Source organism: Ceratotherium simum, chromosome 22, assembly GCF_057802395.1.
Source record: "Ceratotherium simum simum isolate JZ-2026a chromosome 22, ASM5780239v1, whole genome shotgun sequence".
Lineage (NCBI taxonomy): Eukaryota > Metazoa > Chordata > Mammalia > Perissodactyla > Rhinocerotidae > Ceratotherium > Ceratotherium simum.
In genome coordinates this window covers 34375874-34390823 of record NC_141921.1, presented here as the reverse complement: position 1 = coordinate 34390823, position 14950 = coordinate 34375874, and the positions used below count along the sequence as shown (strand labels likewise).

Here is a 14950-nt window from a genome sequence, read left to right as displayed (position 1 = left end):
GGGACCTCATTCTCCCAGCCCCACCCCAGGCAATGGCTCCACCATCTCCTCCTGCGCTCCCAGCACCACTGGCGGCCAAGGCTCAGGGCCAGGCACCTGCACACAGATCACTAATGTTTCCCAAACTTGAGTACTGCATGGCTAAGAACCCAGACTCTGGGGCCAGACTGCCGGGGTTCAAGCCCAGCTCTGCCACGTATTAGCTGTGTGCCCTTCGGAGAGCCACTTCACCTCTCCGTGTCTCAGTCTCCCCATCTGTAACATGGAGAAAACAATCATACCTACCTCAAAGTGTTACTGTGAGGATGCAATGAGGTATATGTGTAAATATAACGGGGCCCAGCACCTACTAAGTGCTGTATTTTCTCTATTACTTAGCAGTTTAGGTGCTGCTATCACGACGCCTGCTACAGCCATGTGCTCCCTGTGCTAGCAATTACTTTGCATTTTCCTTTCAACTGATTCACTCAAAAAAACCCTTAAATACTTAGTCCCATTGTAGGCAATGATTTCCGTGAAATCCTGACAGATTTGATGTGTTGCTGTTTTTTCCCTAATATACCACTATTAATATAAAAGATGTTTATCACCTAAAATCACCCTCTTGTGCCCCCCAGAGGTGCAGCTACAGCCTCTGGGAACTCACGTAATTGGTGCAAGAGCTACTATCCCCACTTCACAGATGAGGAAAGTGAAATGCAGAGAGGAGAAGTCCCTTGTCCCTTGTGCGACATCTCAGGTGTGGACAGAGGAGCTGGGACTCAAGCCCACGTATGCCAGACTCTGAAGTCCGTGCTCTCGGGCCTAGCGACGAAGCCCACTTGACCTGGCTCCCGCCCTCTGCCTGCTGATCCCCTCCCCACCTCCCTCTTCCAGCCTCCCAGCCCCACTGTAGGGACCCTCACCAGGGACGGGAACAGTGCCAGAGCCAGAGGCCTCGATGGTGACCAGGACCGAGGCCTCCAGGGGGCCAGAGCTGCTCACCACGCGGCACACGTACTCGCCCGAGTCAGCCGGGGACACGTGGTGCAACCGCAGCCGTGAGCCGTGGGCCTGAGCGGGGACAGGAAGGGGAGACAGAGAGCAGAGTGAGATGGCAGTCAAAATCCTTGAAGGCCGGGGGCCAGGGTCTAACCCCTGATCCAGATAGGCGCTGCACCCCACAGGGGCTCCCAGGCTTCCTTCCTGGGAGGAGCTTGGGGGATGGACCCCTAGCCAGGGCCCCCACATCCAGCAGCCCTCTCACTGTTTCCTGCCCCCAACTCCCGTACCTGGTGGTGAGCAGGGAGGCTGCCCCCGCGTCTGTGCCACGTGACCTGGGCGTGGGCCTGTCCAGGGACCACGCAGTTCAGATCCAGGGTCTGCCCTTCGGCCACGTGTGAAGATGACGACTCAATTCTGATGGGCACAGCACCGCTAGGGACTGGGGGCACAGAGACAGCAAGTAGGGGCTTTGGCCATTGTCAGATTTGGGAACAACTGGGACAGCGGGAGCCTCAACCACAGACACCCTCATCCCTCAAAGTAATAATAATAGCTAATACTTAATAGGGACCTACAGTGTGCCAGGCTCTGTTCTAAGCACCGTATGTGTGTTAATTCATTTAATCCTTAAAAAGTTCATCAACTTTCTGTGATGACAGAAATGTCCCCTCATCTGCACTGTCCAATACGGTGGCTACTAGCTACATGTGGCTATTGAGCATTTGAAATCTGAGGATATGAACTTTAAATTGTAACTAATTTTAATTGCCACTTGTGGCTAGTGGCCAGTGTATTGAACACCTGTGAGGTGTGAATGACCGATATCTCCATTTCACTGGGAGAAAACTGAAGCTGAGAGGAGAGTAACTCAGCCAAGCCCCGTAGTGGCAGGGGCAGGATTCGAACCCAGGCACCTTTCTGCAGAGCCTGGCCCTGGACTACCACCCTTGTCCGAGGGATCTGACTGCAGAGCTCCTCCTCTGCAGGGAGCACTGTGGCCTGCATCTCCCGGGCCCTTCTCGGCCTTCCTCACTCACCGGAGGGGCTGCTGGGGCGGGGGGAGACTGAGACCATGATGGAGGCCTCCTGGGCATCGATGTTGTTGTTGGCCCGACACACATACTCGCCCGAGTCAGCCACGGACATCTGGTGCAGCCGCAGGCGGGACCCGTGGGCCTGGGGGCGGTTGGGGAAGGAGGGGGAGAGGGAGTCGCAGGGCAGAGGGGTCACCGGCTGGCTCAGGCCTCCTCCCAGGCCTCCCTCGTCAGACCTCTGTCCACCCAGGGCAGGAGGGAGGATGGGCCCAGGACTGCCAGCTAATGCTTCGGGTTCTCTGCCCACAGGGCTGTCCCTGCACTGCCACCCCAGGAAGCAGGGGTTCTGCCCCACTGCCATGGCTCCTCTCTGTACCTGGTGTCGGGCGGGAAGGCTGCCCCCACGCTTGTACCACGTGATGGTGGCCTGGGGCTGCCCAGCGACCACGCAGTTTAGATCCAAGGTCTGTCCTTCGACCACTGTGGGGGATGAGGACTCGATCCTGATTGGTGGGGAGACGCTAGGCACTGGGGACAGAGAGGGACAGACCATGCAGCCAGAGTCAGACAGCAGTGACGGTGCCGGGGACTTCTCTGCCTCCCCCTGCACCCACGTGACCGGCCCCCTGCCCTACGTGCTCTCACCGTGGGGGGAGCCACTGCCCTGGATGGTGACGATGAGAGAGGTCTCCTGGGAGCCGGCACCGTTGCTGACATGACACACGTACTCGCCCGAGTCGGCTGGCGTCACCTGGGGGATCCGCAGCCGGGAGCCTACGATCTGAAGGGGAGCAAGTGTCAGTGGGTGGGGGCAGCCCCTCCACGTCTGCGGCGCTGCTGCTGCTGCCCCCAGACTCCGGGAGCCTCCCTGCCTTGCCTGGGCTAGGCCCCCACCCCGGCCTCCTTCAGAACTCCCTCTGTGGCCTCCTTGAGGCTCCCGGCTCGGGTAGACAGTGCCTCTAGCCTTGTACTGTTCTCATTCGCCAGCCCTGCAGAAAGCCTGCTGGGCCATCCCCGGTGACTCCGCAGCACCCCACTGTGGCTCCTACTGCACTGCTGTCACATGGCATGTCTGCCTCACCCTCTGGCCTGTGAGCTCCCTGAGGGCAGGCACCTGTCTCATTCCATTTGGAATCCTTCAGTGCCAGGTGCAGGACTTGGCCTGGGGCAGGTTCTCAGGGAAATTTAGTGAGTGAATCATAGAATGTTCTGTTAAAAATACAGGATCCAATTGAGGTCAGTGGGACTATCTCCGTATCCTCAGCACTGGTTCAAGGCCCATCTAACAAGAACACTCAATGTTTGCTGAATGACTGAATGAGCACAGAGGCAGTGCCGAGAGCCCCTGCTGATTCCCATCAGGGCCAGTGCGCCCAGCTTTTGTCCTCCCTTCCCGCTGGCTCCATACCTGATGCCGGCTGGGTAGGCTGCCTCCACGCTTATACCAGGTGATGGTGTGGGGGGCTTGGCTGGTCACCAGGCAGTTGAGGTCCAGGGTATGTCCATTTGCCAGGGAGGATGAGGAGGACTCGATGCGGACGGGGTACACCACACCCTGGGCTGGGAGGGCGAGACGGGAGGCAGGGTGTGGGAGCCGCTGCGGGTGGAGTGGCCCCAGCAGCCCCCATGGTTTGCTACGACCCCTGAGACACTCACTGTGTGAGGGGCCGAAGCGCTGCTGGATGGTGACAAGGACTGAGGCTTCCTGGGTGCCCAAGCCGCTGACCACGCGGCACACATACTCCCCGGAGTCGGCTGGAGTCACCTGGGGCAGCCGCAGCCTCGAGCCGTGCACCTGTGGGGGGCAGGAGGGAAGCCGGCTCAGAGCTGGGCACTGGGGCTCACAGCCAGGCCGCTGCTCCCTTCCCTGGCCCCCACCCAGCCTGGCCCCGCTAGCTGGAGCTTGAGGGGGGCTCTCCCAGGAGAACCACGATTCATGACCCTTCAGACCCCCTGCCCCAGTGTCGGGACCGGGGCTGGTGGGAAGAAGTGGGGGACCAGCATTTGTTGACATGTTACAGGGCAGGTGAGGGAGGCAATATGAGCCCATTTGACAGATGAGGACGCTGAGGATCAGGGAAGTCAAACAACTGGCCTCAAGTCACAGAACAGGCAAGTGGCAGAGCAGCATCTGAACTTGAATGAGCCTGAATTCAAAGCCTGTCCTTATTCTGCAGTCACGAGGGGCCTTTACACTCCCGCCACCTCCCCAGCTCCTACCTGGTGCCGGGCGGGAAGGCTGCCTCCACGCTTGTGCCACGTGATCTGGGCGTGGGCCTGCCCAGCAACCAGGCAGTTCAGATCCAGGGTCTGCCCTTCAGCGACGTGTGAGGAGGAGGACTCGATCCGGACTGGGGGGATGACCCCCAGCGCTGGGGACAGAGGGCAGAGGGTCAATCCCCGGCTGGGAGGGGACCAGGCGAGGTGGGTGTGAGTGGAGCTAGGGGCTATTGGTCTAGTGGGATCCTGCCATTGCAGAAGTGGGGAGCCCCACTGCCGGAGTGGGGAACCCCGCTGCCAGAGTGGGGGGTCCCCAGCCCTGCCCTCCCCCAGCACCACTCACCAGGGATAGAGCTTGCAGGCTCAATGGTGACCAGGACAGAGGCCTCCAGGGGAACCGAGCCACCTACCACGCGGCACACGTACTCGCCCGAGTCTGCTGGGGACACCTGGTGCAGCCTCAGCAGTGAGCCGTGGGTCTGGCCGGATGGAGACGAGGTCAGAGGGGCCCTCGCGGGACCCCTGCAATCCTGCCTCATCTCTGACCCCCGAGGCCTGGTCATCAGCTCTGGCCTGCTTAGGGATGGGGATGGACATCTCATCCCAGGAGTGAGGGTGGGCAAGAGGAGCCCTGGTGAACTGGGCAAACACTGACACCACATTCTATCAGTTCTAAGACACACTTCAGTGTCTCTGAAATCAAAATGCATCTTACAGTGAAGAATCTCACAATACAAATGGCAGCTTTTTTTTCCTTAGAGATACATAAAACAATGGCACATCTTACAATCAATGCCACCCCAAATTCTACAAAATACGGTAATAATAATAGTCAGTAGTATTATGGTAATAATAACAGCTAGGAGCACTTTCTAGAGCAAGAGCTCTGAGCACTTTGTGTATACATTAATTCACTTCAACCTGAAGACAATTCTATAAGGTAGGTACTATTATTAGCATTTTATAGATGCTGAACGATGGCACAGAGAGTTAAGTAACTTGCCCAAGGTCACAAGCTAATGAGTGGTGGAAGCAGGATTCCTAGGCTGGCCGGTCCTAGAGTCTGAGTTCTAACCACTGCACCGCATACCTGTGCAATGGGGTTCAAGGCCTCCCCTGTCTCAGAGCAGCCTCCTGTCCTCCCCACCCCTGACCTCCACCACCCAGGGGCCCCCATTCCCTTCTTGGTCCATCCATCCCCCAGTCCTGTACCTGGTGCCGGGCAGGGAGGCTGCCCCCACGCTTGTGCCACGTGACCTGGGCATGGGCCTGCCCGGGCACCACGCAGTTCAGGTCCAGGGTCTGCCCTTCAGCCACATGGGAGGAGGAGGACTCGATGCGGATGGGCTGGGAGCCACCAGGAGCTGGGGGAGAAGGCAGTTACCAGCCACTCCAGGTCTCTGAAGCTGCCCCCACCTATCCCCTTTCTCCATCCCAGCCCAGCCTAGTGGCCCCACTCACGGTAGGCGAAGTCGGCCCCCTGGGTCCTGGTGACTGTGACTATGATGGAGGCCTCCACACCATTGCTGGCCCTGCAAACGTACTCGCCTGCGTCAGCTGGGGAGGCCTGGAAGATGTACAGGCGGGAGCCGCGGACCTGGGCAGCCATGAGCAGGGTGTGAGTGGGGGGCTTCCCAGAGCCCAGCAGATGCCCCCACCCCTGCCCCTGAGCTGGGAACTGCAAGCCTTTCAGCTCACGGGTGGGGACGCCTGCAACCCACCGTCCATAGCTCAGCCCTGACGGGTCCCCTTGCACCTTTCTGCCACTTTGTACCTGGTGCCGGGCAGGGAGGCTGCCTCCACGCTTGTACCACGTGACCTGGGCGTGGGCCTGCCCAGCAACCACACAGCTCAGATCCAGGGTCTGCCCCTCGGCCACTGTGGGGGATGAGGACTCGATCCTGACCGGTGGGATGGGTCCTGGGGCTGTGGGAACAGGGCTGAGGGTAGTAGATGCTCCCCAGAAGCAAGAGCAAGAGCCGTCCACCCTGGAGCCAACTCAGCCTTGTCTCCGAAGCCAGGCCCACATGTTTGGGGGTGTGGTGGCTTGGGCTTGATGTCCTCAGCTGACAACCCCGAGGGGAGGGCTGCGGCAGGGGCCAAGCCTTGTAGAGGGAAGTGGGGAAGTGGGAGAGATGAGGTTAGTTGAGGCTGGCAGAGAAGAAGAGGGGGCAGAAGCAGAAACATGAGGAGTGACGTGGCCAGAGAGAAGAGTGAGGGGAAGATGGTGGACTGCTCAGAGAAGTGGAGTCTGCCTGGGTGGGGACCTGTGGCCAGCTCCAGTGTGAGCCTCCTGACACCACCCCCCCGACAAGCAACAGAAGTCAGGAGGACCTCAGCACCTCAGAAGGCTCTCAGCCTCCTCCCGCTTGCTGTCATTGGCAGTCACTCACCAGGGATGGAGCCAGAGGCCTTGATGGAGACCAGGACGGAGGTCTCCAGGGGCCCAGAGCTCAGGACCACACGGCACACGTACTCGCCTGAGTCAGCTGGGGACACCTGGTGCAGCCGCAGCAGCGAGCCGTGGGTCTGAGTGCAAACAGGGAGGGTTGGGATGGGGCCAGAGCTGCCCTATCCAACCCCTCCAACAGGCTGGCCCCAGGGGGCTGCCATACCTGGTGTCGGGCGGGGAGGCTGCCCCCACGCCTGTACCACATGACCTGGGCATGGGCCTGTCCGGGCACCACGCAGTTCAGGTCCAGTGTCTGTCCTTCAGCCACTTGGGAGGAGGAGGACTCGATGCGGATGGGGTGGGTGCTGCCTGGAGCTGGAGCTCCGCCAGGAGCTGGGGCACAGAGGGGCTGGTCACAGGCCTGGGCTCCTGAGCCCCAGTTCTGCAGCCCTGGGGCAGAGGGCCCTGGGATGTGACCAGGTCCTAGCTTGGGAGGGCAGATGTGAGGCCTTCCTGGGACTGGGACCACGCTCTTCCGTCTTCTGCCTCAGCATGGCCAGCCGGACCCCTGCCTCCCTGCCCAACCTCCAACTCGGAGCTTAGGGCCCATTTTCCCACCCATGACTTCTTGATCTGTGATGAGCTGCTCTGGCCTGCAGAGAACCAGAGACCTTTATCGCCCAGGCTGGGCCTAAGGATGCAGACGACAATGCTACACTCCCCTTCTATAGAGTGTCTGCCAAGTGCTTACACCACTTGGTGGTGGTATTGTCCCCATTTCACAGTTGAAGAAATTGAGGCCCCAAAAGATAAAATACCCAGTCCAAGGCTGATAAGGGGTAGAGGCAGGATTTGAACCCAGATCAGCCTGACTCCCAACTCAATGTTAACACTGACTCTGCTGCTTCCTGATGAGTTCTGAAAACAGTACCCGCATCATGGGGCCCCAAAAAAGCCAGATCAACCTTCTGCCCACCCTCAGTCCCTCCTCTCCCCAGTCAGGGCGTAGAGGGTCAAAGCCTGCCCAGAGTGCCCCACCTTGTCCTGATGTCATTGAAGAGGCCAAAGGCACCTTCCCTGGGAACAGTGGGGAGATCCTAGGGCTTGGCCACTGCCCAGCCCCACTTGGCTCCTCACCTGGGGTGTAGCTGGGGCCCGAATGGGTGCTGTGGAGGACAGAGACGACGATGGAGGCCTCCTTGGGGCCTGACTCGCTCTCCACTCGGCACACGTATTCTCCAGAATCAGCTGGTGAAACCTCGGGGAGCCGCAGCCGGGAGCCGTGGACCTGGGCCAGGTGGGGACAGAGACGTGTGAGGCAGGGAAGGGGACCCACAGTCGCCACTCCTTCTGAGCCTCAGTGAGTCATTCATCAGGCTCCACTGGCTCCGGCTGAGCTGCCCCATGCTGGAGCTGAGGAGGGAGGGAAACAAGGGCCAGCCCCCTTCTTATGGAGTGTGTAAAGCTCAGGGACCCTCATACCTGGGCATGGGAAGGCAGGCTGCCCCCTCGCTTGTACCACGTGACCTGGCTGTGGGCCAGCCCTGTCACCACACAGTTGAGGTCCAGCGTCTGCCCTTCAGTCACAGAAGGCGATGAGGACTCAATCCTGACTGGCGGTGAGACGGCACCCGAGGCTGGGACCAGAGGAGGAGTGAGGAGGCCTCAGGGACACCCTGGCTTGCCCCCCCGACTCCCGCAGCCCCCGGAGGCCCCGAACCTGGAAGGACAACCACTTGGATCCGGGCCTGCGCCGTGCCCGCGGGGCTGGTGGCCACGCAGAGGTAGAAGCCGGCGTCGGCGGTCGTGATGGCTGGGATGAGCAGTGTGGCGATGTCTGTGCGCTCAGACCGGGCCTGCCACACAGCGAGAAGGGTCAGCTGCCCAAGAGGGCTGAGGCAGCCTGGCAAGGGCTAGCCAGCGAGGGTGGGCAGGGGGGTATAAAAGGCAGCGGCCAGCACAGAGCCAATATTAGGGCCCAGTTGGGCACCAAGGAGGGTGGAACCAGGCAGCAAAGCACAAGGCTGACACTGCTCCTTGCAGGATGTCTGAGCAGGCTGCCATCTTGGAAGTGAAGAGAACCAGAAGCGGAGGAGAAGGGGTAGGAAGTGGAGGTGGGAGGGGCGGGTGGGGAGTGCGGGGACTCTGCTGAGCCGGTGGCCTGGCCCAGAGGGATCTCCTCACCTGCGGGGGGAGGCTGCCCCCTTCCTTCCTCCAGGTGATGGTGGCGCTGGGCACCCCTGCGGCCCTGCAGTACAGCCTGACAGTGCGGCCTTCGTGCACCTGGGTCCTCTCCGGGCTCACCTGGACCCTGGGCCTGTTGCCCCCTGCAGACAGAGCCCTGTGAGAACAGCATTCTGGGCTGCCCACGTGCTCCCAGCCCCAGCCTCAGCCCCATCCTCTCACCGTGCACGTGGAGCACGGCCCTGGCCACTTGCTGCCCGGCGCTGCTGTAGGCACGGCACAGGTACTGGGCCTGGTCTGAGGGCTCGACGGCCGGCAGGCGCAGGATGCCACCATGGATTTGTGCCTTCTGAGGGAGCTGGCCACCAGGACCCCCTGACGTGGAGAAGTGGGGTCAGCACCCACTGGGACTGGCGTTGCCACAGCACCCCCAGAGGTTGTAGACCCCACAGCCTAGAGTCCTGCCCCCGGCCTCCCACATCTGGGAGAGCCCGCCCTGAATGTCGTTGCTGTCACAGCCTCACCTGTCCACTCGAGGGTGGGCGTGGGGTTCCCCGTGGCGCTGCAGCGGAACTCGGCCAGCTGCCCAGGCTGCACTGTGAGCTGCGGCGGGTGGATGGAGACCACAGGGGCGGACGGGGTGCCCGAGGCTGATGGGAAAGGAGGAAGAACATGTGGTGAGGTGGGGAGTGTCTTCTGAGCCACGGCAACAGCCTCCTTGCTGCTCTTTGCTTCCATTCTAGCCTCTCATGGCCGTCTGCCCACAGAGCAGCCAGATGGAGCCTTTACAACGTCAACGGGATCTTGTTCTCCACTTAAGGCCTGTCCATGCCTCCCTATTGCTTTTAGAATAAAATCCAGACTCCCTGCTGTGACCCACCATGTACCACATGCACTCACCTCTGCCCACATCTTCAAGCTCCTCACCCACTCTCCCTCCCACAGCTCCAGTCACGCTGGCCGTGCTCGTCCTCAAACACCTCAACATGCTCCTGCTTCAGTGCCTTTGCACATCCTGCTTCCTCTGCCAAGAACACTCTCTGCCAGCTCTTTAAGTGGCACCTTTGCTTCCTTCAGGTCTCAGCTCAGATGTCACCTCCTCAGAGAGGCCCTCCTCGACCACCCCACGTAGAATAGCTCACCCTTCTCCTACCTCATCACTCTGTTTATTCCTATCCCAGCGCTCATCACTGGGCGTAACTGTCTTGTTTGTTCATTTGTTCCCATGCTTATTGTCTCCCTACTAGAACATGTACTGCGGGAGGGCAGAGCTCCTGTCTGTCCTTCTATCTCTCGTTTCTTCAGAGTCTAGGCCAGGACCTGGTGTACCCCAGATGCTCAGAAACCGCCAGTTTCTAAAGAAATGGTCGCTGGTCCCAGTGGGCATGGGGGAAGGTGGGGTGGGCGGGTCAGGTATGGAAAGGAGCAGCGTACCTTGCACATGCAGGGTGGCTGTGCCCTGGTCCATGGCGAACATGTTGGAGCCAGTGCACACGTAGGTGCCCGCGTCACTCGGCTGGACATTGCGAATGGTCAGGATGCCATTGAAATCCATGGCTCGGGCTGGCAGTTTCCCATTGTGCAGGCGGGTCCACACCAGGGTGTAAGCTGGAGACTGCAGGCGGGGCGAGGAGCATGGAGTGGGGGTCAAGGGTGGGGCTCGGAGACCCCAGAAGACAGATCCTCCCTGATGCCCATGCCCTGCTCTGCCCACCTTGCTCTTGGCTGTGCAGATGAAGGTGACGTCGGCTCCGGGGCGCACACTCTGGCTCCGCTGCTCCTCCACTGTCACTGTGATGGGCTTGCTTGGAGCCTCTGTGGGGACAGAAGGCCCACAGTGAGCTGGGTGCTGGCCAGGTCCCTGTCCTGTTTAGATTCCATCCCACTCCTTGGTGCCTCTCTCCCTCATCCCGGCCGAACCCCACCGTCCACCTTCTCACTGCTGGCCGGGAGCAGCCAGCGGGCTGTGACTGGAGAACATCACACCATGAGTCCACGTGGCTCTAGTTCACAATCACAGACCACAAATGAGCTCTTAACACTCCACACTTCACTCCAACTGGGTTTCTCTGTCTGGTTTGAGTTTCTATCCTCCCAAACAATTATTTCACACCTCCTACCAACTTCCCCACCCGCCCGAACCCTCCTTCCACTTTCATAGCTAATGGCTTCAACTCACACTGGTTGAGAAAATGGAAACTACTAGTCAGGAATTTTCCTATCTTCCCAAATCTTCCAACCTCCCTCCTTCCCGGTCCCTGAAGGATGAGACTTCTCCCCCTCCCCTGCCCTACCCCTGCGTTCTGAGCACTGGAGCCCCTCCCAAGGACTCCATCCCTCTCCTGCTACCTCAGTCTCTCCTCTCCCTCTCCATAGGATCATTCTGCCTCTCAGAACATGTGTTCTAGAACTTTCCATCTCTGAAAACGCCCCCTTGACCCCATGCCCCCCCGAGCTACTGTGCCATTTCTTGGCCTCCCTTCAGAGCCAAGACTCTTAAACGAGTTGTCTACACTTGCTGCCTTCCCATCCATTCTCTGCCTCACTCCAATCTGGTTTCTACCCCTTCTCTCCACTGAAAACAGCTCTTGTCAAAGCCTGACCTCCAAGGCTTATTTCTTTGCCCGTATCTGACTTCCCTGGGGTGTCTGGTGAGCCGGCCACTGTCTCCTTTCCCCTCGTGACTTCCGACACACCACCTGCCCTGGTCTCCTCCTCCCTGGCTGTGCCTGCTCAGTCTCTTTTGCTATTCTCCCTCTTCAACGTGACATGTTCAAGTTGGAGCTCCTTGGGACTCGGTCCTGGGCCCTGTCCTCGAGCCACACTCTCCCTGGGTAATTTCATCCTGCCCCACAGCTTTAAACACCTTCCCTATGCCAACAGCTCCCAAATTAATTTCTCCGGCCAGAGCCTCTTTCCTGAGTTCCAGACTCACATATCCAAATGCTTGCCTGATGGACCTACTTAAACATTTCCCCAAACATCTCAAACTGTAACAGGTCCAAAACGAAACTTGTGATTCCCTCTGACCTGCTTGTAGCAGGTGCTGCTGGTGCCCTGCCCACGTCCCCTTGCCCTGTCACTTCAGAGCGCACCTGCCTAACTTCTGCCAGCCACTGCACGAGGGCATTCTCTGGCCACTGGAGGCCACTGCACCTGCCCAAGCAGAATGCAGGGGAATCGATGCTCCTGGAAGAGGCCTCAATCAATGGCTGACAGGAGCTGGTGCACACACACCTCAGCTCCCTTGACCCCGGGCTGGGCAACTCCAAGGTGCACGTTTTACTCTGGAGTTTTCCAGAGTTTCCTCGGCTGCACTGAACAACAGCTGCTCATGGTGGTAACTTGTTCATAACACATCCTTAATAGGGTACCTTCTCTTCCGTGTCTCACTTCACCTCCCAAATAAACTAGTTGCATGGAAATCCTTATCTCAGACTCTGCTTTGGGGGAGCCCAAGTGAAGACACCCTCCTATTGCGCCTCTCATCTCAGTAAATGGCACTCCATTTGCCCAGCTACGGGAATCCAGCTGGGCATCATCCTCTTCCTCAGTGACCACAATTAAGACCTGCCAATTCTGCCTCTAAAACCAGTCTTCACTCCATTACCTCTCTCCATCTCCATAGCCAGTGCCCTCATCCAGGCAACCACCATCCCTTCCAGTAGATGAATGCACCAGCTGCCTGTGTCTGCAGTCCAGCCCAGCACAGAAAGTCTTGGGGACGGGGGAAGTAGGGACTCACCAGTGACCAGCAGCTCTGCCCGGCTGCTATTAGCATGATGGAGATTTCGACAGGTGCAAATGTAGACTCCAGCATCCGAGGGCTGGACGCTGGGGAAGTGGAGCTCAGAGCCTGGAGGGGAGTGGATGGGAGCTTGTCAGTGCAGATACGCTCCTTCTCCCACCCAACCCTATGGGTAAGGATAGGATCCAGTAGGGCAGGGACAGGCCTGTGCCTCCCCTCCCACTGGGTGGCTCACAGGGCTGAGGGGGCCTGGGGCAATGGGTACCTTGATGTCGCTGCTGGGTGCTGCTGGGCACGGGCCGCCCATCCTCACGAGACCAGTAGAAGTAGTGGGGTGGGCTCCCACTGACCTGGCACCGCAAGGAGTGGGGGCCACCTTGGGGTACTATGCTTCGAGCTGGATGCACCTGGACCACCAGTGGGGCTTGGTCTGCTGGAGGAGGGACAGAAGAGGCCATTCAGGCAAGAGGCCCCCAGCATGCAGCATTGTCTCAGATATCTCAGCCCTCCCAAAGGTTGGCATGCCCCACCCTTGGCCCTGTCCCCTAGACCTAGTATTTTTCAAACTCCCTAGGCTCCCTGCCTTGCCCATCACCCCAATCTGGGACCAAAGTCCTACTTACCCTGTGGCAGGCACCGGCCCCCACGCACATTGGGGTTACCCACGTAACCTGGGGCACACCTGTAAGGAAGAATGAGGACCAGCTCTGTCAGGCCCCAGGGGACCCAGTGCCTCACAGTGGACTTGGGGAGCCAGAAGCCCAGCCAGCTGCCCAGTGTGGGGTGAAGAGGCTCAGAGCTCTGGAAGGACTTCAGAGACCAAAGAGGCCCCAACACAGGGCCTCACTGAGCTGAGAAAGGGGAGTGTAAGGGAACGTCAGCAGGGTGGATAACAGGGGTGGCAAGGCCTTTATTCTCCAGAAAATAATTCATTCAACAAACGTTTATTAAGCAACTACTATGCTAGGTTATGGAAATACAACAGTGAACACGATGAAGTCCCTGCTCTTAAGGAACTCACCAACATGAGAAACCAACATGGAAACTATGTAATCGAGAGTGAGGAACATGTATGGGTGCTGTGAGGGCATTGGGGGCGGGGGTGTGGCACTAATCTAGCCCTGAGAATCAGGAGACTTCCCAGAGGATGGGACTACTGAGCTGTTATATTTCCTTGGACAGACTGTACTCTTCAGAGAACTTATCACTGTTCGTAATTATATATTTGTATGATTACTTGCTGTCTTGTCTCCCATTACAGGTGGTAGACTCCATCAGGGCTGGGACTGAATCTGTTTTGTTCACCACTTTATCTCCAACACCTTGGCACACAGTAGATGCTCAATAAGGATGTGCTGAATGAGTAAATGAAGCTGAGCCTTGAAGGCTAAACAGGAGTTAGCCAGGAAGGGGTGGTTTGAGGGTGAAGAATGTTCCATGTAGAGGGGATGGCACATGAAAGACCCTAACATCAAGAAGTCAAGAAGTTAAGCTCAGCCAGAGTAAAAGTTGGGTGTCAGAAGTGGGATGAGACTGAAGAATGAGAAGGCTAGGTGAAGAGCTTGGGCTTGTCCCAAGGACACTGGGGAAACTTGAAAGGGTTTTGGGTAGGGGAGGGACATAATCCTAGTAGGGACCTTTCTGAGCAACACCACCCAGGGCTCTTACCTAGGAGTCTACCATACACCCCCCTCCCTTCACCCCTCCTATTTGCAAACTTACTGCTCACAGTACTGGCCAGTGTAGCCAGGCTCACAGGCCGTGCAGCGGTACCCACCAGCTCCCAGGCTCTCACAGGTGCGGGAGAACCTGGGATAGGGGAGGCAATGGTCAGGCCATGGCACGCCCACTCCCCACCTTGCTCCTTCCACTTCTGTCCCCAAATCTTCCTTGGGCCTTGAGCAAGGGCACCCACATGTTCTCTGGGTTGGTCAGCGGGCAGGCACAGGGCTGGCAGTCCTCAGGTGTCCCGGCTGTGGCATCTCCATAGTAGCCAGGAGCACACAGCTCGCAGAACTCCCCAGCGGCATTGTGTTGGCATTGCTGTGAGGCACAAGGATGTTAGCCACTCACCATTTGGAAAACTTCTCAAAAACTGTACAATTTTGCAATCCCTTGATCTAGAAATTCCATGTTTGTGAGCTTATCTTAAAGAAACAGCTATGGAAGGGCACAAAGATTTCACTACAAGATGTTCATCTCAGTCGTGCTTATAAAAGCAAAATGCCAGAAACAAACCATGAATAGGGAACTGGATAAATTAAAAAGAATATTCACCCAAACAGCTATCAAAAAGGATGATGTTGATTGCATTTCTCACATTTTTCTAAATGTTTATTTACTTATTTTTTCCCCCAAAGCCCCAGTAGATAGTTGTATGTCATAGCC

The 14950-nt window shown here is 58.2% G+C and overlaps 1 protein-coding gene across 7 annotated transcripts in view; it reads right to left on the bottom strand.

Annotated features, from left to right (window-relative positions):
* HSPG2 (heparan sulfate proteoglycan 2) overlaps window positions 1–14950 on the bottom strand; it is a 101454-nt gene that overhangs the window by 18727 nt on the left and 67777 nt on the right. For 4 of the 7 annotated variants that reach the window (XM_087446610.1, XM_087446614.1, XM_087446612.1 and 1 more), the window contains exons 38-64: window positions 14478–14605; window positions 14285–14371; window positions 13186–13244; window positions 12828–12995; window positions 12560–12670; window positions 10529–10629; window positions 10249–10429; window positions 9339–9464; window positions 9037–9189; window positions 8815–8957; window positions 8351–8486; window positions 8113–8267; window positions 7768–7918; window positions 6854–7023; window positions 6632–6767; window positions 6013–6164; window positions 5700–5835; window positions 5451–5602; window positions 4582–4717; window positions 4239–4390; window positions 3675–3813; window positions 3427–3578; window positions 2664–2799; window positions 2395–2546; window positions 2022–2160; window positions 1272–1423; window positions 906–1053 (exon numbers count right to left, since the gene is read on the bottom strand). In XM_087446610.1, the coding sequence (XP_087302736.1) occupies window positions 906–1053; window positions 1272–1423; window positions 2022–2160; window positions 2395–2546; window positions 2664–2799; window positions 3427–3578; window positions 3675–3813; window positions 4239–4390; window positions 4582–4717; window positions 5451–5602; window positions 5700–5835; window positions 6013–6164; window positions 6632–6767; window positions 6854–7023; window positions 7768–7918; window positions 8113–8267; window positions 8351–8486; window positions 8815–8957; window positions 9037–9189; window positions 9339–9464; window positions 10249–10429; window positions 10529–10629; window positions 12560–12670; window positions 12828–12995; window positions 13186–13244; window positions 14285–14371; window positions 14478–14605 (3751 nt within the window). The remainder of the gene's footprint in view (window positions 1–905; window positions 1054–1271; window positions 1424–2021; window positions 2161–2394; window positions 2547–2663; window positions 2800–3426; window positions 3579–3674; window positions 3814–4238; window positions 4391–4581; window positions 4718–5450; window positions 5603–5699; window positions 5836–6012; window positions 6165–6631; window positions 6768–6853; window positions 7024–7767; window positions 7919–8112; window positions 8268–8350; window positions 8487–8814; window positions 8958–9036; window positions 9190–9338; window positions 9465–10248; window positions 10430–10528; window positions 10630–12559; window positions 12671–12827; window positions 12996–13185; window positions 13245–14284; window positions 14372–14477; window positions 14606–14950) is intronic. The other 3 variants (XM_087446611.1, XM_087446613.1, XM_087446616.1) reach the window with 1 other exon arrangement.